The 19,383-nt window shown below is 43.1% G+C and overlaps 1 protein-coding gene across 2 annotated transcripts in view; it reads left to right on the top strand.

Annotated features, from left to right (window-relative positions):
- MKX (mohawk homeobox) overlaps positions 1-4,723 on the top strand; it is a 57,613-nt gene extending 52,890 nt beyond the window's left edge. Inside the window, exons 6-7 of one of the 2 annotated variants that reach the window (XM_030549300.1) lie at positions 2,090-2,123; positions 2,240-4,723. In XM_030549300.1, coding sequence (XP_030405160.1) covers positions 2,090-2,123; positions 2,240-2,426 — 221 coding nt within the window. In that variant the 3' untranslated portion in view covers positions 2,427-4,723. The remainder of the gene's footprint in view (positions 1-2,089; positions 2,124-2,239) is intronic. The other variant, XM_030549299.1, reaches the window with a different exon arrangement.
- The last annotated feature ends 14,660 nt before the right edge of the window (positions 4,724-19,383 follow it).

The raw sequence follows: 19,383 nt of genomic DNA on the forward strand, positions 1-19,383 counted from the left end.
TAGGATCCCTTCAGATGGAAGCTCTATTTAAAGAAAAGATCAACCTTGGAATTATCGTGGTGGCTGGCAACCAGTGATCAGCCTGATTCCCAAATATGTCTTCTGTGGAATCCAAACACACAGATAGGGAGCACCAGCATCGTTAGGCTTGTGCCTACTGTGCCTAATTGGAAATCCACCTCTGTCTGTTACTGTGGAGAACTTCCTTGAATTAACAATTGTCATTCTTGAGTGGGCAATGGTGTCATATGCTATGGGCAAGTTGCCCCCCAAAGCTTGGTTTGCCCATCAGATGTTTCATAGGTCTATACGGGCCTCTTGTTGCACCCCGGGAATTTTGCAGGATATAGCATAAACACATATAATGTTCTATGTGCTGATGCAACTTTCCCCTCCCCTCTCAGAATTTTTCTGAAAAGAATCCCCTGGATGGGACGAAGGAGATTTAACAAAATCACTAAAAGCTACTGTCATAACCTATTCCCAGATTTGGACCTTAGTGTCCAAAATATGGGGGTTAGCATGAAAACCTCCAAGCTTAGTTACCAGCTTGGACCTGGTAAAGCTGCCACCCCCAAAAAATTAGAGTGTTTTGGGGCACTCTGGTCCCCCCAAAAACCTTCCCTGGGGACCCCAAGACCCAAATTCCTTGAGTCTCACAACAAAGGAGAATGAACCATTTCCCTTCCCTTCTCCCTTCCAGGTATTCCCTCCCTGGGTTCCTGGAGAGATACACAGAAGCAAACTCCGTGAATCTAAACAGAGTGATTCCACCCTCTCTATTTCCAGTCCTGGAAAACACAAGCAGTTCCCTCTTCACCCAGAGGGTATGCAAAGTCAGGCTAGTAAATCTAACACACAGAGATTTTCCCCCCTGACTCCTTCCTCCCACCAATTCCCTGGTGAGTACAGACTCAATTCCCTGGAGTTCCCCCCCCCCAAAGAAAAACTCCAACAGGTCTTAAAAGAAAGCTTTATGTAAAAAGAAAGAAAAATACATAAAAATGGTCTCTCTGTATTAAGGTGACAAATACAGGGTCAATTGCTTAAAAGAAATATGAATAAACAGCCTTATCCAAAAAGAATACAATTTAACACATTCCAGCAACTACACCATATAAATACAAAAGAAAAAAACAATAACCCCTATTGTTTTATGATCTCTGTACTCACAACTCGGAAACAGAAGATTAGAAAGCAGGAAACAGAAAAATCCTTCCCATAGCCGAGAGGGACAGATTCAAGAAGAGAACAAAGGACTCAGACACAAACTTCCCTCCACCCAGATTTGAAAAAGTCTTGTTTCCTGATTGGTCCTCTGGTCAGGTGTTTCAGGTTACTTCTTTCCAGGTGTAAAAGACATTAACCCTTAGCTATCTGTTTATGACAGCTACTGATCATGTGTGTTTGTTAGTTATGTAAATATGTGTCCTTTCTAAATCCCTGTTTGTAGTTTAGTTGCAGACTGGGTAGGGGTCACATTTAAAACCACGTACTGTCTTGTCAGTGGAAATTTTGTTTTGTAGAAAATTTACCCTTAGATTCGTACAGGAGTGTGGTTCTGCTTTTTCATGTTTCTTATCATCCCTGATGTCCTCAGGATTATTTTTTTAACATCTAGCTCCATTCCACCAGAACCTTTAAGTAACCTTCCAGGGCCAGAGTCACCTTTGTTGAAGCTGGGAGAATTACATCTACCACCCAAGCCTGATACACTTGCTCCAGGAGGAATTCATCTCTAGAGAGCAGATCCCTCCCCACTAAAGTTGCCTACTTTGGGGACCTTGCTGCTTATGATATCCCTGTGTCTTTGCCTGGCTGTAGCCTCTCAAAGTGGACTTTTTGTCACCTGGTGCCTTGCTCAGGGTCTATGCTAGTTCCTCCTGGCTAAGACCCTTGAGTGAATCTGGTCCACAGTATTTCAGGCTCTCTCGCTGAATATCTGTACAAGTACTTTCATCAAGGACTAATCTCCATTTCAAAAGTAGTCTTATTTCCACCTGAGCCAGTTTAATGCTGGGTTTGGGGTACATTTTGGGAAATACTGTGCACAAAATGAACAATAATAGGATTTTCTTTCTGCTTTCAGAAACTTTGGAAAATGGACCCAAGAAGTGTGAAAGGTGAGTGAGGGGCTGTCATTGCCATTTGAATTTTTCTGTGCAGTTTGTACCCTGGTCACATGTCATGGTAGAAATGTAATCTGTATATGTAAATGTTTTTTGTTGCTTGAATCTAGCGCAGCTAACAGAAAAGGAACAAGCAAAGATGAAACATACTGGAAGGAGATCAACGCAGCGATGGCCCTAACAAACCTTGCCCAAGGAAAAGATAAACTGCAGGGAACTACCAGCTGCATCATTCAAAAATCATCACATATATCAGAAATAAAGACTGTTAAAGTGCCATTAGTTCAGCAATTTTGAGAAATTGTTACATTTTTTGGTCAAATGGACATTCCTCACAGCATTGGTTTTCAGTAAAATCCTATCCACAGGTATGAAGCAAATATTGAAAATAGATCCTTTTTACACTATGGTCATTTACAAAATTAAAATGCACTCTCAGACCCAGACTTTTTCATTGTATTAAATAAAATGTTCAATTGCTTCTATAAAAGGCATGTAAATTATAAAATAAAGTCCATTTTTATCAAAATATTAACTTATTTTATGTTAATCAAAGTGCGCATAAAATGTCTGCATTGCTATAACAATAAGTGCCTTGCTTTCAAAAAATAAGCTATAACGTGGGCATAGTACAACACAGTTATGCCTCAAAATGACAATGCCATTAACTTTAATCTTTGTACATTATTTCAAGTGAGCCTAGCAGTCTGGGGCTGAACATGTTATTACTGGAAGCCCTTGAGAGAATTGTTGTGTATTTGACTTATACAAATTGATGACTGGTGAATCTTAATGAAAACGTTAAATCTTTTTTTTTTAATCCACAGTATTATTAAAAATTGTACAGTGTGTTTTGTCAAAGTGACCATGAGGTTGTTGTGCATGTTCCTTACCTGTATCTGCAGTGTGTTAAAATACCAAAATAACTCATTTGAAAAGTGCAATACTGTGGAAAACATGCAAGTTTAGGAATATTTCAGTCATTCAAATTAATCTGAATGCACACGTACAAACAGACATTGTGATAATTAGAGATTTATAGTGAAGGTTGCAGCAAGACCGTCTGTTCAGTCAATTTGGATTTCATCCGTCTAAAACTTTGCTATTGACTTATTGAAGTAATTATATACATAAACAAAACCAATCTCTTCTGGTACCAAACTAAACCTATAGTACAGTTTGTTATTTGTACTGGAACTCAATAACTTTCCACAATGGAAACTCTTATTACTTTAATATGTCCAAATGCTTTTATTTTGTACATACTGTATCAAATAAGGACAGTTGATTGACAATTCACATTTCAATGGAAAAAAAGACATAATCAAAACTATATATACTCCAAGTAAAAAACCCAAATAAAAAACATCTGGGACATGAAACACTGAATAATATCAGCATGTATCTTAGGTGGGTTTAAAGTCAATGCTAAATCATGCATTAAAAATAACATTTTAAGTCTCTAAACTTGACTGCTATTGAGTGATATAATCAATGTAAAAGCAGAAATTTGTGTTTGGTGTGCAAGGTTTTCTTGAATCATACAACAATATCCTAACCAGTGCTTGAATAAACAGTGGTGAAGCCAAATAGAATTTGAACTGAATCGGTTACAGAAAACTGGAAAAAGAGCTGATTGTCCTAGGGTTTGGATATTTTTTCCTGCGGGTGACCTATCAGTTGTTATTGCTAGCCCTTTGGTCCTGCAATGTTGACATTGACAGCAAAACTCCCGAATACTTCAGTGGAAGCAGGATTGGGCCAATAATGACACTACTCTACAAGCATAGTCTGTTTCAGTTGCACTAAAATAGTCAAGATATACAGCAAATATCCTTTTTGTGACTTCTAGGACACTTTCCGATGTAACATACTATTATGTTGGGTTTATTTAGGGTACAGTGGAAATTATCGATATGGAAATATTTTGTACATATATATTTTTACTTTGTTTTCTAAATTGCTGATTTGCATTGACATAAAGTGCCAAGCAGGAAACATATGTCATGACTGTATGAACAGTTGAAGTATACCTCTCATTGACTTGCATCATTATGTGTTTAGAATTCCATGACAATAATTTTTGATACCTGACTTATTGGATTTTTGTCATAATAATGTGAGTTTGTAACTAAGAACAGAAAGTAAATACTTCACTCTTGTTCATACTATTATAAGTTATTCTGGTATTAAATATTTTTTGACAATAAATTGATTGTCTTTGTCAAACATTCTGTTAGATATATTCTCAGTGTTTTTATTTGAGTAAATGACAACAATATTTGTCATATTGTTAAAAATGAAAAGTACTTTCAGTGACTTCTCTGGGATAAACTGGAGAAGACAAGCCATTTTAGAAACATGTGTTTGTCTTTTTTTAAATGATCAAAGCACAAAGGATAGCCTGCAAAAAAACATATCGAATAGGTTTTACAATTAACAAATACTTGCATCATTTCTTGTGACAATTTTCTTTAATTTATTTTTTTCTGTTGCTGCTTAAATGTTTTCTAAAAACATAAATGCTAATAGGTTGTATGTGTGCGTGGGTTTTTTTTTTAATAACAAGGATCATGATCAATGCTGAGACAACAGCTAATGGAGACTCAATAATTATTTATGATGTAGGAAAAACAAACATTATTAGTATTCTCTTTTTTGTTTCAACATATGTAACCATTTTAATAAAATAAATAACTGCAAACCACATCTTGCTGTTTTTGAATAAATGGTCATTTCTCTTTCCTTAGTCATCATTTGCATGGCATGTTCTCTCTGTTTTCATGTAGTATTATGGGGTTGTTAGAATGGGGGCAGCATGTGATAAGCAGAGGGAGGAGGGGAATTGTAGCCTGTCTGTTAGTAGCCCCCTTGATGAGTGACTGAATGTAGCCAGGTGACAGTGGTTGCTTAGCGAGGTCATGACTACTGACTGATCCTTCTGGCATAGTGTTCTGGACTAGAGAGAGGAGAGTACACAGAATCTGATTTCAGAGTCTCACATGGGAATTTCCCCTGAACAGTCTCATGCTCATGCTGATGGCTCTGATGCTGCCATTTCTTATGCTTTGACAGATGCTAGGCCTTATTCTCCAAAGCTGGCACAGGAAGGCAATCCTAACCTTTATGTGTCAGTGAAAGTAACTGTGCCTGGTGGAGGAGTCCCCCTGTGGGAGGGTAGCTAGTATTAAGTCTGTCTGGGGTCCAGCTTGTGAAGGTTGTAGCAGAGATGTACTGAGTCAGCACATTTCTTTGGCCACATTGACAAGACACTGTCCTCAGCCAGTGCTGCCACTTTTTTGGGCTGCCCAGGATGCCTCTGAATCACATGGCAAAGGGAAGTTTGTGACTGACTTTCACCACTGCAGAATTTGCACCCCTGGCATATATGCCAGTTTTTTGTGGCATAAAGCCTGAGCTGTTCTACGGTGATGCCGTTCTGTGCTACTGGACACACACATGCACGGGCATGACGGACACAGTCTTGAGTTGCACAAGTTAATATCAGGAAAATCGATTTAATCACCTGGCAGACTGAAAGACATTGAACACTCCTAGTGCCCTCTAGCATTTAGAGTTTTGAAAGTTGCTTCAGCGTTCTTGTAGGGGTGGGGAGTGTGACTAGGTGTGGATCACAGACCTGTACTGCACTGCAGCATTGCCTTGCTTCCACAACTGTAACAGAAATGTAGCCCAGAGGTGGGATCATGCTGCAAAATTTGGACCTCGATTTTGAACATGCCAAAGTTTCAGCATGTTTTGCTCCAGGATATGAGAGATTGCAAAATTCAGATCCAGATCTGGGGACAGAGTTTAAAGTCCCCCAAAATGTAGGGTTGTGGATCTGATTTGGGTCCCATTTCTAAACTCACCTTGTTTAACAAAGAGGGAAGTAGTTGGCCACAGTACAAATACATTTTTTAAAAAATAAGTGGAAAAGAGACATGAATGCCTAATGCTACAGAAAAGTCCCCAAATGCTTCTGTTATGTCAGCTTGGGCTATTAGCAGTGGAAGTGGTTATTGGCAGTGGAACTTAGACCTTGTTCAAGGCTAATTTAACTCTCACATCTGACTTTTTAAAGGGAATTGAGATGTGGATTCTTATTGGATGTTCTTTTTACATTTGTGCTCTGGGTCCTTTCTTCAGATTTTCACTTTCCCTTTCAGCCTCTTTTGGACTTGCTTCCCCTTTCATCTTTCTTCCTGCTTGAAAAGTATCCTATTACATATAGATGGCAACAGGACCCTTTATGCCAAAGCTCATTCTTCTGTCTAGGCCCATATGGGTGAAGGCTATATGAGTTCAGTGGGATAGTACTGAATGACAAAGTCTCCCATTAACTGATATCTTCATTCTCCCATCCCAGTGCTAATTAACAGTTCTCAACATGTGAAGGGCTCAACAGTGTGCTATAAAGACTGTCCAACCAACAAACTGCGCTATCTATCACTTTGTTCTTAACTATTACTGCTTTTGGCTATCTTAACTCCCTAAAGGACTGTCAATTTAACCATAACTGCAAAAGAACTGCCAAGTCTCATTTTATGAGCTGCTGTTGAGAGTTTAGTTATTTAAGTCTGATATTAAACAATTTTTATTGGTACTTCATGGCAAATGATTGATTTACAGTGCTGTAAATAACCACAAATTAGGGGCATTTCTTTCCTTTACGGTAAAGGCACATTATCTTGAGAGGCAGAAAGATGGCTTGCAGGTGAAGATGTGGAGTCTATTCCCAGGTCTATCACAGCCTTCCTGGGTGAATTTGAGTAAGGCCTATGTAGCATGAGTTCCAAAGGAAGCCATGGGGTAAACATCAGGGGACCGGAGCTCTCTGTTATGAGTGCTCTTAAAAACAAGAATTTCAAAGCTGTAGTCCAGAATGATCCAGAAGTTCTGAAAATGTAGCCCTTGCTCTGGCTGTCCATACTGTCTGAATCTAGGTGAGCACTCACAGCCTAATGGGTTTTCAAATGCCACTGTCATAATAGGTTATGCAGTAGAGGATCATCTGTCCTATTGGGCCTGCAAGCTGCAAAATGCAAAAGTGTTCCTCGTATACTCTTGGACCCCAGCTGACAGCCAACCAGGGGCTATGCAGTGAGCACTGGGTAACGAAAAGAACAAACACAGAACTTGGAAACATACAAGACATCAGAAATGTGTATTATGGGCAGGTGTGTATGGAAAATTCACATTAGCAATAGTATGACTCTCTAGAATACATGCTGGAGAAATGGCACGTTCATGAGGATAGGGGCAACTGTTGCATATTCTCCCACAAAAGGTGAGGGTGCTATAAGTACTGTAGCTTCTCTCATATTGACCTCGTAATGCAGAGGTCATTAATTCATTTATGTCTGCCCCCCCTCCAGGCCAGGGTAGTCCAGCTGTCACAGTAGTATTAGATCAGATCAGGAAAACCGTGTTAAAATTTGCAAGGGGTTATTTTAATGGGCTACTAGTCTGATGCTGATGCCTTGTTCTCATTTTGACAAGGTCAAGTGACATCTCCGTGGCCACTTAGGTGGAGCTGGGAACACTGCACTTCTTTGTGTTGACCCTGTTGGAAATTCACCATGAGGCTCAGGAGCCATGTTCTCAAGGAAAACTCTCAGTGTCCTGAGGGAAGGAAGGAGCTAATGTAGCACACTGAATGACTTTTCCATCAGTGTGTTCTCGTGGGAGTCCGTGTGGTGTGCATAGTATTTGCCTGCTCATTCAGGATGACCATAGACTTGCTGGCTCAACTCTCAAACAGTGCAGAGAGGAATACTTTGTTTAACACCCAGGAGTCATGGCATAAAATGAGGACTATGGCCACAACTGCTGTAAACTGCAGCTGATGTTTGAACACAAAAACTATATTCACGAGTGTGAGCTTTCTACTTTTTTAGGGAGCATGTCCCACACTAAGCCCATTTAGGGGCATGTGTGTGCCTTCCATCGTGCTTTGCTGTGATGGAAAGTCAGCTGTCTTGTGAGATCTCTGAATGTTTTCTGGTTGTCTGTTGTCCATTGGGAAGGGTATGTATTGTGTAGCCCTCCACACCATGGAATTAAGGAAGTCTGCCAGGCATTGTGAAGCAGCAGATTGGCATATGCCAGAAGCATCCTGAGGGCCTCTATACAGCATTTCTCGCATGCGGCCACCGTGGCTGCATGCAGCCACCAGGGGCTTTTCTTGCAGCCACAGCCTCCTGGGCTGTGATGGGGGGGAGGGCCCCCTCCCTGTTGCACCTGAATACACTGCCTTGATGTTGGTTGCTGGGGCTACTAGGCAGGGATTGCGTCCAGCCCCCCTCTGGAGTCACTTAGGGCGCAATACTGGAGGACCAGGCAGCCAGTGAGTTTCCTGCCTTCCCAGGGGTGGTAGGGCTCAGGCTTTCGGCTTCAGCCCTGGGGTAGTGGGGTGGCAGGCTCTGGACATGGGGTTTGGGCTCCAGCCCTGGGCTCTTGCTATGCGACAGCAGGCCCCAGGCTTCAGCCACACGCTTCTGGCTCCATCCCTGGGCCCCGTCCTCCAGCCGCACAGCTTCAGGTTCTGGCAGCAGGGCTTCAGGCTCCTGTCCCCTGCTACCTCCCCCAACCCCATCTCCTCTGGCTGCCAGTGCCTTCCCCGACCCTCCATCCAGGGCTTAATTTGTCTCCAGGCTTGCCAGGGCTGAGTAAGACTGCTGTGAAAAGTGATATTTGTATGTTCGTTAATATTACTTTTCACAGCAGACTTACTAGCTAGCAATAGATATATACATGTCCAAATCATTGTAATTTGTGAATATTTATTTGGTTTTCCTAAAGCTATTTAAGTATTTTATGAAAAAGTACGAGTGCGGCCACCAGCAAGAGTTGGTGGCCGTATTCTTAGGCCACCAAAAATTTGTCTAAGAACCCCTGTTCTAGAAGGACTATGGACCCTAAGACCACCAGAACACGTTGTTTTCTCAATATGAACTAGCCTGTCCGAATTTGGTCATTGCCTGCTCCACTGGTTCCTACTATTGGGAGAGAGGTGGCAATTTCTCCTGACAACAGGATTTCACCTCCAACTCCAGGATGACCCGAATGTCTATGGACCAGGCTTCCTGCCAATCCAAGACAGGTGCCACCTTTGACATGATAACACTATTTTAGTTCAGCCACAGCTGAGCTTTTTGTCCTTTTCCCTCTTCTGCCATCTTCTCTGTTATCTGTGCTTGTCTGTCTGTGTTTGGTTGGGGAAAGTTATAGCTTGGTAAGTAACTGCATTAATATTTATATCAGCCATGAAGAAAAGTATGAGAGACAAAGCTGATTCTGGAAATCGTGTTTCCTTGTACACTTAGTAAATAAAGGAGAAGTTTTAACACTGAAGGGGCGGGGTGGTTGTTGGTTCCTGAGAAGCTGAGACTTACAGCTCGAAAAGACCCCTCATATATTGCACTAATTGGGAGCACTCTGACCTTAATGTCTGCCACAGATGTGATATCATTCTGCAGTTGGGACACACATAGCAGGTGAAGGGGGTGAGGAGCTCATGCACTTGAACGGCCTGCCCCTGCTAATCAGCCCTTATGGAGCTTTCCATTTCCTCTCTGAAGTCTGTTGCAATCCTGGGATTCACAAAGCTGCTGTGGAGGTGAGAGAGGAGCCTGAAGATGAGACAAAATTTTGCTTTATATGTGAGTCACTTGGGGAGTCTAGGGAAGCTGTATTATCTCCTCCCCACTTCCCAATTACCCTGAGGGAGGGAATCTTCATCCTTAAGTATCCTGTTTTGCCTTACTTGGCAGCCTCATATAGGAATTGTCTAGGTTTGTAAACTATGGGGTGCATATGGCACATTCATGAGCTATCCAGTTGTCACTCAGCCAGAGATAACCCTTACCCTGTGCTGGGATGACAGATGAGGAACAGCATATATGGCCGTGGAAAGCAGATTCATAGATGCCCCAACCTGTGGACCAGAGAGACTGCATTATCCTTGTGGGTTCTCCCTCAAGATTACATTTCCCTTTCGTGACTGCTGAGCCTGGAGATAGCAAAACAGTGGTTCAAAATTTGGTCCACTGGTTGTTGGTGAGATGAAGGTGATTGCTGATGAGGGCCATTACACAAATAAAAGAGATTAGTGACTTTTTTTGGCCAAAATATATGTGCTTAAAGTTAGTCTCCTAAGTGTGTAGTGTGACAGCTAAGGCAATTTCCTGGCCAAACCTTGCTGAAATAAGTTTAAGTATTGTAGGAGTGCATTGTATTAAAAATGCAAATGTTTGTGTGTTATTGTGGGATTGTCTGTAAATTGTCTAGGAGACATGATTGATGTAACCCTTGGGAAGTGTTATGAGCTTCATATGAGTCTTTTAAACAGTGGGCCAAGACAAGAATGTACAGTTAGTTGAGTAGGTAACCTAGGAAATACTTGAGAGGAGGGAAATGCAAATGCCCACCTCCATCCCTGCTCTTTTGAAACTTTGCCTTTAGGAAGGGACCTTTGGCCACCAGTAATCTATTCCCAGGATCAAAGGCCCAAACAGCATAAAGGGATAACTCACAGTCACAAGGGTTCTTGTTCTGGACAAAAGGGGTTATGAACGCCTAACCAGAGACCAAGCCCTGGTGGGGTTTGAAGGACTATTCACCATCCAGAGCCCTGGTTGAAGTTGGAGTGACCTCTGGTAAGCTTATTAGCATGTGTCAATATGTTTTCTCTGTAATGCCTAAAGAATGTGCTCACTTAGAAAGAGCCATGTGGTAACTTAACTGTGGCAATTAGGGTTTTCTTGGGCATTGCCTCTTTTTTGGTAGTCCGCTCTCCGTCCGTTCAAACTTTTCAAATAAGAGGCAATGTCTGGGATTTTTCCTTGAGAGCAGATGTTGAAGCTCAGAAAGAGCCATCTCCTTGCCTGATTAATCCCACCTTTGCATCTGCAGCTGATTTGCCCCTCCTCCCCCACAACTGCAGCTGTTGGATCCCACGTACCTTGGCCTAGCCCAGCCTGCCAGGTAAGTGGAGCCAGCAAGTGCCTCTCAGCTAGGACGCCTGCACCAATGCAGATCCTCAGAGCCTGGCCAGGAGGGGTGACAGGGCCAGGTCTCTGCCTCCCCTGGTGGAGGGGGCAAAGCCTGCAGGGAGGTCCTGATGGATGGACTGGTGCTGCATCCCGGGCCTCCACCAGCCACTCTGCCATTATAACAGGGAGCGTAACACTGCCACTTTGCCTCGAGTGTGAGGCCGCAGGTACCCCCTCCAGCATCCCACAAGTATCCCCTCCAGCACCCCCCCAAATACTCCTCCCAGTACACACGCACCTCCTTTCCCTGCCCCCCAGCATGGCTGGGGCTCCTGCACATTAGCCACTCTGTGGCCCTGGTTAAATCCCCCCCAGGACACCTGTGTGAGACCCAAACAAACACCAGGGCAGGTGCCCAGCCTCACAGGCCAACAGTGACCCCCATGGCAGGCCCAGCCCTGTGAGGCTTGGGCAGGTGTGGAATTTGTCCCCCATGCATGGCCCTGTTGACCTGGCTGGAGCTGTCCCCCCACCCAATGTACAAGTCAAACTATTCCTATCGTGCCCTCTCTGTGTAGCGAGTAAGGTAGTCCTGTTTAGACAGTCTGACTTCACTAGAGAATTCACCATGAAGACATGAAGCTGTGCAGCCTGGCAATACCCTGGTCAGGAGGGAGAGAGACATGTGTCCTCTCCCAAGAGAGGGGATGGCTGGGGAACTGGAAGCGTAAGGGTGGGTGCCTTTTCTGGACTATACAAAGGCAATACAGGTGCAGTTGCCTTCAACTGTGACACACAACTTGACATCTAAATAAATGGTCTGATTTTTGAATGTCCTGAATATTCCACAGCTTGCACTGTTGTCACTGGGAACTTCTAGTTGTTCAGCGTTTTTTAAAATCAGACCACCTATTTAGATGCCAAAATGTGCACTTGGGAGCCTAACTTTGCACACCTATTTTTTAAAAACTTGGGTTTTTGTGTTTAACAAATTCACTAAGCACAATGTTATTAGAGTTGAATGGTAGCTTTGCAGCATTGTTGCACTGCCTTCAGAGAGACAAGGGTTTGGGACAAACTCACGGCTCCTGCTGCTCCCTGGGTTCATGAGAAGTAGGCATGATTAGTTTGAAGATGAAGAAGGCAAGCACAGAAGTCTCTAATACTGCTCACCCTTAACTACAGGGCTTGTTATTTAATGCCAGGAGATCATGCATTTTTCCTTTCAGACAGGAAGGTAAGGGTCAAGATCACTTTGAGTAAAGGAGGAAGCAGGAGAAAGCACAAGACAACAGATCAAAGAGGTGGGTATTGCCTGTACTTAAAATGCTAACCACCACCACCACCACCAAATTAGTATGTGAATTTCTGAATGGTCATGGTGGGCAGCAAAATGGTACCCATAAAGTTCCAGGTGGCCATAGATTTGTTGCAATATTTTATTGGTAGTGAAACCGACATAAACTGTCAATTCAGAAAACATGGTTGAAAGTGACCAAAACCTTTTAAAATAGCCTGTAAAGAAAAACTTGGAAATGTCAAAGTTTTATAAAACATTGGCTATATTCTTGGAACAGATATCAGCTTAGTAGGCTGTCTGTGAATGAGTAGTATAAAGACTTTAATCAGAGAAGATTGAACAAGGCTGGCTCTATGGCTTAGGAAGATCCATATAACTATATCTTAAGGTATGCTCTTACTGAAAATGTTCAAAGTGTTTGTCACTTTGAAATGTAAAGCATGGTACAATGTTAGATTATATATTTAAATGCACCCTACCGCCTTTTAGATAAAAAACACAACTGTTTCTTATAAAAATACATTTCCTCAAATGCTATCTTAACCAAAGCAACTTAAAATAAAAGCCTTTGCTGTGCGAACTACTATAAATAAATCACTATGTTAAATATAGTCTGAAGAGCATTACTCAGGGCCCCCTTTAGAAACAAAAATATAGGGAGGGCAGTTGAAACCTTTTTGCAATTTCCTCATGGGCAACTGTGGTGGGAATTCTATACCCAATTTATAACATGAAATATCCCCTGTATCTGTTTCACAAGGACATGTACCAGCATAAGTGTGTGATTTAGTGGAACATGGATTTACAACTGGACATTAAACATGGGCATGTAGAAACATTATTATGTAAACTAATACTTAGCTACTTTTTGCTACATTTCCTCAATAGCAACAAAATGGTAGCACAGAAACTAAATGCCAAGTGTAATTTTTAAACTTGTTTTACAAGAACAAAAAGAAAAAAGTCGTCTGTGGATCAAGGACAATTAGTTACATTTTTTGAACTGTGAGAGTTCTAATATTCATTCTTTTTTTCTTAACTGACTAAAATTCAAGGCAATGTCATAAAGGTCTTGAACAAACATGGCATGTGCAGTTACACAAATAAAAAGTTAGCATAAAAACTTCTTTTTCTGTTGCGAAGTCTTAAATGTAGCCAGATTCTGCTTCTACTGAACTCAATGGAAATGTTCCATCAATTTTGATTTTTAGCAAAAACAAGCTCTGGGATTATTATTTTTTAAATACATTATTAAGAATCTTTGGAACAGTGTTTTAATCCTCTGGGCTTCTTGTGTTCCATAGTCCACTATGATGACTCCTTCCTTGCTCACGTAGGAGCTTTATCTCAAGATGGCTGCAGTTTAGACATATATAGACTATTACAATGTTAGAGATGGATGTAGGTGGTGCACAAACTTTATGATGGCCCTCTTCATAGAAGTGAATTTCACCTTTTCAGAATGCCACATGGTGGGTGGGTGAAAACCATAAGGCATAGTGCTTTAGGATATAGCCATGGCCCCTTCACCTGGGCTCTAACCTCTTTGACCAACACACTGGAGACTGAACCAGAAACCTCCAGGGCTAAAAGCCTGAGTCTCTACAGCTTGAACTAAACAGCCTGGCACTGCAGTTGGGCACCATGGGTCAGACTGCATTATGTGCACTGATCAGAGAGTTATATACATCTACACCCACACCCTTGCTCTGATCTCTTGGGGTAGATAGCCAAGCCCCACTTTTGGTTGAGGTTGCATTATGTATTGGTAGTCAGTGCGACTTTCCAGAACATGGATAGTCCACCATAACTGTCTACCTTAAAACTGTAGGCTGGCAGCAACCATCTAATGTCTCTTGCTCAATAGACTATTAGACGAATGCATTGATACCTCTCTGCTTTGTATTCATTTTTTGGAGAATGTTTCCTTTCCAAGGTTAACAGTGTTAAGAGGGAAGGTGCAATTTTTTGGCTGAGACATTTTTCATTGAAAAATGAAGATTCGGCAACACTGACCTGTTTCATGAATTGTGCTGGTTTCATTGAACCGTTTAGTTAAACAATAATCTGAAAAAGAACATTTCATTGTGACATTTTCATATTTTATTTAATTTTATTTTTAAAAAATCAAAACTGTTTTTAAATGGTCAAAACTGAACCTGAAACATTTCATTTTGATTTGAACAAAACTTTTCGTTCAACCCAAAATGAATTTATTTTTAGGTTTGCCAAAAATTGGAAATTTTTCATTTTCAGGACAAGCTGAAATGAGACTGTTCTTGATTTTTCAGAATTGCAAGAAAATTGAAAAATACATTATTCACTCAGCTCTACTGAAGAGGACAACAATTTGTGACATCACTACCTGGGCAAATCTACCTGCAGGAGAGTTAGTACTGCAAAGCTCTCTGTTTCTCAGCCTTCCAGACTCCAAGTAAAAGGCAAGACGTGCTCCTGGATGGAAAACAAAGTACTTGAAAAAGAGGGAAGAAGGCCCAGAGAGAGAGAGAGATACATATTTAAAGCAAAAGATAAAATTTCCAGAAGCAAGGAAACCTTTCATTTAGATGCAACTGAGCAGATCATGAGACAGAATGATTTTTGGTACATGCTCTTTTGCCCCATAAAGTGTATTGATTTGAACATAAGTCACCATAGTGGCAGGTATCTGTTGATGAGAATGTGGAGCTCCTATATTTTTGAATATTATGTAGCTGCACATGCTTTACTGAAGGACCAGATTGTATTCACTGTGCTGAACAGCATAGGAAATAAAAAACTTTCACTCTATTATGGAGTCTGATGCAGACAGACACACCAGGAACAAAAGCACATCCACAGATCCTATAAAGCTCTGGAGCCTCTGGTGATTGCTGAGGGATTCCCATTACATAAAAGAAACCAAGAAGAGGAAGGAAAAACTTCACAGTTTATTGCAGTCTTAAACATGTGGACGCAGTGTTAACGGATGCCCTTCATGACAGGCTGGGCTATGTAGTTAAGCAATACAGAAACAAGTGCCTATTGTCTGAGCATGGTGTGTCATGCCACAAGGTCATGGACATTGCTGCAAAAGAATCCCAAGTGGTGAGTGTGTCTAACAAAGTCCACAAGTTAGCAGATTTTTCACGTCACATATAACTACTTCAGAATATTATTGATGTGACAAGATGGGTCACTCAGAAGCAGGGACTCAGCATGATGCAAAGACCTGATGGGCTGACAGTGGGTAATTCTATTATCCGATGCAGTGGTTATAGCAAAATCAGTCACCTTCCTCTGTGATCTACATCATTTGCAAAACAAATTGCCTCTCATGTTCAATAGTCACAAACAACTAGATTGCCATTCTTTGTAATGAAGGGTGATCCATCCTTCCTGGTCCAAAAGAACCATAAGAATTGGCTAGAACATTGCCTGACAATGATGAAAGGTGAAACAGTTCTGTGCACACAAGAGAAGAAGTGGTTAATTAGAGTCAGAGAGCCTGGATACACCTGGAGAGAGTGTAGCAGACTCAAGGGAAGATTCCCAGGGCAGTTGGATGAGGCCAAGGGGAGAGGCAGTCTTGGATTCCCTCCTGAGAGGAGAGGATGGGCAAGATCCCTGGATAAGGGGCTATGGAAAAGCTGTAGGAGAGAATTAGCTACTGTGGTGGGCCCTGGGAAGGGATCAAACTTGAGCAAAGAAGCCCAGCAAGTCAATATCCTGAGAACAGGACAGAGGATTCACGGGGGAAAGAAAGAGTGACTGAATTTCAAGCCCTGAAGGGGTGAGGTCTAGGATACTTCTTGTCTGACACTATTTGGTAATGAGACCTGGATTGAAAAGAGACCCAGGAGAGACAGAAGATGTTGGAGGAGATTACATGTGAAGGGGCATCATGGTGGACATTACCTGAGGACTCAAAGGACAGTGGTACCCCAGAAGGTTGGGACTAGAGTGGGCTATGGCTAGAGGGCCAAAGTCATCTCAACGCTGGCCAACCGAAATCTCAGTGGAGAGCTGAGGCAGAGTTGTGGAAATGTTGCATAATGCCAGAAGGGGGCACTTCAGGACAGTGATTCAGTTACAAGGTCCAACCATAGTGCTGCAGAAACAGCTGCTACTTCTAAGAGGGAATTGGGGAACATGAAAGGCATCTCTGTAGAGCTGAACATTAAGTCAGACAACTAACCAGGTGATGCAGGTGAGAATAGAACCATAGGTTATCAGACCAAATGTTAAAGCAGATCTTAAACATCTGATCAAGGCATGATTCTTGACTGGCTGAGAAAATGGGCAACTCCGCCTTTCCAATCTGGTGGAGACACCATTGTGACTATAAAGCTAGTATTTTGTTCAGACTAAAATCCACTTCCTCTGATCTCTGCTTCTTTTGCAGTAGGTGAAAAGCTTAGCAAAACTGGCCTGTACCAAACTTACTTTTAAATGCAAATGATGGGAAAATCTCAGGATTTACAGTGATACCCTGGCACTATTGTTTATCTTCTGGAACCAGCTTTGTTTCAGAGGGCTTTGGAGAGGAATGTTGGGGATACACTACTAGCTGGCTAGTCATTGGTCAGAATGAAAGTTAACATGCCAAGAATCTGTCCATAGTCTTGCTGAGCATTATAGTCTGAGAGTTCATAATGGCAAATACAAAGTTTTCCAGCATTCCCTAATATGTGGACCATATGGGTGATTCTAATGGTTTTCACAAGGTACCCACAAAGGTTAAGACATTGGTGGATGTTCTCGTTCTTGAAAATCTGGGATTATTGAATTGCTATAGATTCTTCATTCCTCATCTACCTACAGTTCTAAATATTTTTCTAGATCAAAGAAAAACCTAAGGCCCTATCTCCAACCACTGCCCTCCAAGTATGTTGTACATCATTTTATATTGCAAGCTCTTTGGGACAGACAGTTGTGCAGCTGCAGCATTTCTAGTGAAGGCATAGTCTAAGTTTCTGCAGTTTCTGTTCCTCTGATGTTCCAGCTGCATCCTACACAGTCACAGTATCTGTGTACCTAATGCTCTAAGGATTGTGCGAGTGTTTGGGAATGGGTGTGCTTTGCTGTTCTCGCTGTGCTTTTTCTGCTGCGGAAATGGGGTTTTGTTTTATGGTGTGTGTGGTTGGTTGTGGGTTAATTTCAGTTTTCTTTTCTTTTCTTTTAGCAGCCTTTTGTCAGCCCTTTGGGTTGTCATGGCCTGCCCAGGGGGACAGAGACCTCTGTTTGTGTGGTGTCTGAAGGTTTAACCTGTGACCATGAGTTGCAGATTTTGCTTCCAGACTCTGCCTCTGTGGAAGAGTGAGTTCTAGCTGTGGGGAAGGTGACTGGGTTTAAACATCTGAGGTATGCCTCCCACATGAGAGAGGCTGTTATTGTGTGTGCTGCCACACTTAGACTGGTTGAGCAGGCGGTTGTGGAGGGGATTGTTGTGTGGGGTGCTTTTGTCCATTTAGTGCCCCTCTCAACACCTGCTGTTAAAGTCTGTCTCTCTAATGTGCCTCCTTTCTTAGGAAATGAGCAGCTGGCTAGAGATCTGGTGAGTTATGGTAAGATCACTAGTCCTATCACGAGGATTCCTTTGGGCTGCCCGGAGATTTGGCATGTCCTCTCCTTTCATAGGCAGGTTTATGTGATATTAAACAATACTTCCAAAGTGTTAAAAGTTTCCCTGAATTATAGGAATGGGGAGTGTAATTACACTGTGTTTGTTGCCACTGAGGACAGGGCCTGTTTTGGGAGTCTGACACATTTGGTCAATCAGTGCCCTAAGAAGAGATAGGCTGCCCATGAGAATGGTGACCCTGGGAATGTGGGGGTTTCTGAGAATAAAACATAGGGTGAGGTGGCTTTGGCAGAAAATGAATCACAACAGGCTCCAGATGTCTCTGAGGATGTTGGTCCCGAGGGAGATGGCATTACTGGTTCCGTGGCTCCTGACTCAGTGGCCGCTTGGCTTGAGCCTGACTTCAAAATGGAGGCTGAGCCTGTTGCTATGGAATCCAGGGCCTGGACTGAGGATTCTGGCTTGCAGGCGAAGCCCCAAAGCAAAAAAATGGCTTTTGAAGGCAGAGGGGCTCTAGTATTTGAGGATGTTGCAAAGTAGGCAAGTTTGCTCAGTGTAGTTGGGAAGCACACTGCTGAGCAGGGGTGGCTCTAGGCACCAGCAAAGCAAGCACGTGCTTGGGGCAGCCCATTTTCAGGGGCGGCAGGGATCCAGCCTGGGAGCTGAGAACTAATAGCCCTCGGAGCTGTAGTTCCTTGGTTAGCTCCCTGACTATAGAGCCAGCCCTGGAGAAGGGAAAGAACTACATTTCCCAGCATTCCCTTAGCCACCACCAACAGGGGAGGAAGTGAGGTAGCTGGGAACTCATGCTGCAGTGTGCTGCGAATGGAGAGCTGCACTGTGAAGGGTAGGGATACTGTATTTTAACATTCAAAAAACAGGACACTCCACAGGGAGGGAGGGTAGCCCCACCCTGCCACCATCCGCTCCCTCCGACTGCCCCCCACAGAAACCCCAACCCATCCATCCCCCCCTGCTCACCCCCTCCTGGGGCCCCACCCCCATCTAAGCACCGCTGGTCCTTGTCCCTTGATTGCCTCCTCCCAGGACCCCTGCCCCTAACTGCCCCTTGGGACCCCACTCCCTATCTAAGTCTCCCTTCTCCTTGTCCCCAACTGCCCCCTCCTGAGACCCCCCCAACTCCCTCCCCTAGGACCCGACCCTGTCAGGTCCCCTGACAAACTCCTGGGACTCTCATGCCTATCCAACCGCTGCCTGTCCCTTGACTGCCCCCCGACCCCCTGACCCATCTACCCCCCCTTCTCCCTACCCGCCCTCCCGAACCTCCGCCCCATCCAACCCACCCTGCTCCCTGTCCCTTGACTGCCCCACCGGAGCCCCGCTACCCCTTCTCCATCCCCCCAGCCCCCTTAGCCACTCAGACCAGCGTGTCTA

Source organism: Gopherus evgoodei, chromosome 2 (assembly GCF_007399415.2).
Source record: "Gopherus evgoodei ecotype Sinaloan lineage chromosome 2, rGopEvg1_v1.p, whole genome shotgun sequence".
Classification (NCBI taxonomy): Eukaryota; Metazoa; Chordata; order Testudines; family Testudinidae; genus Gopherus; species Gopherus evgoodei.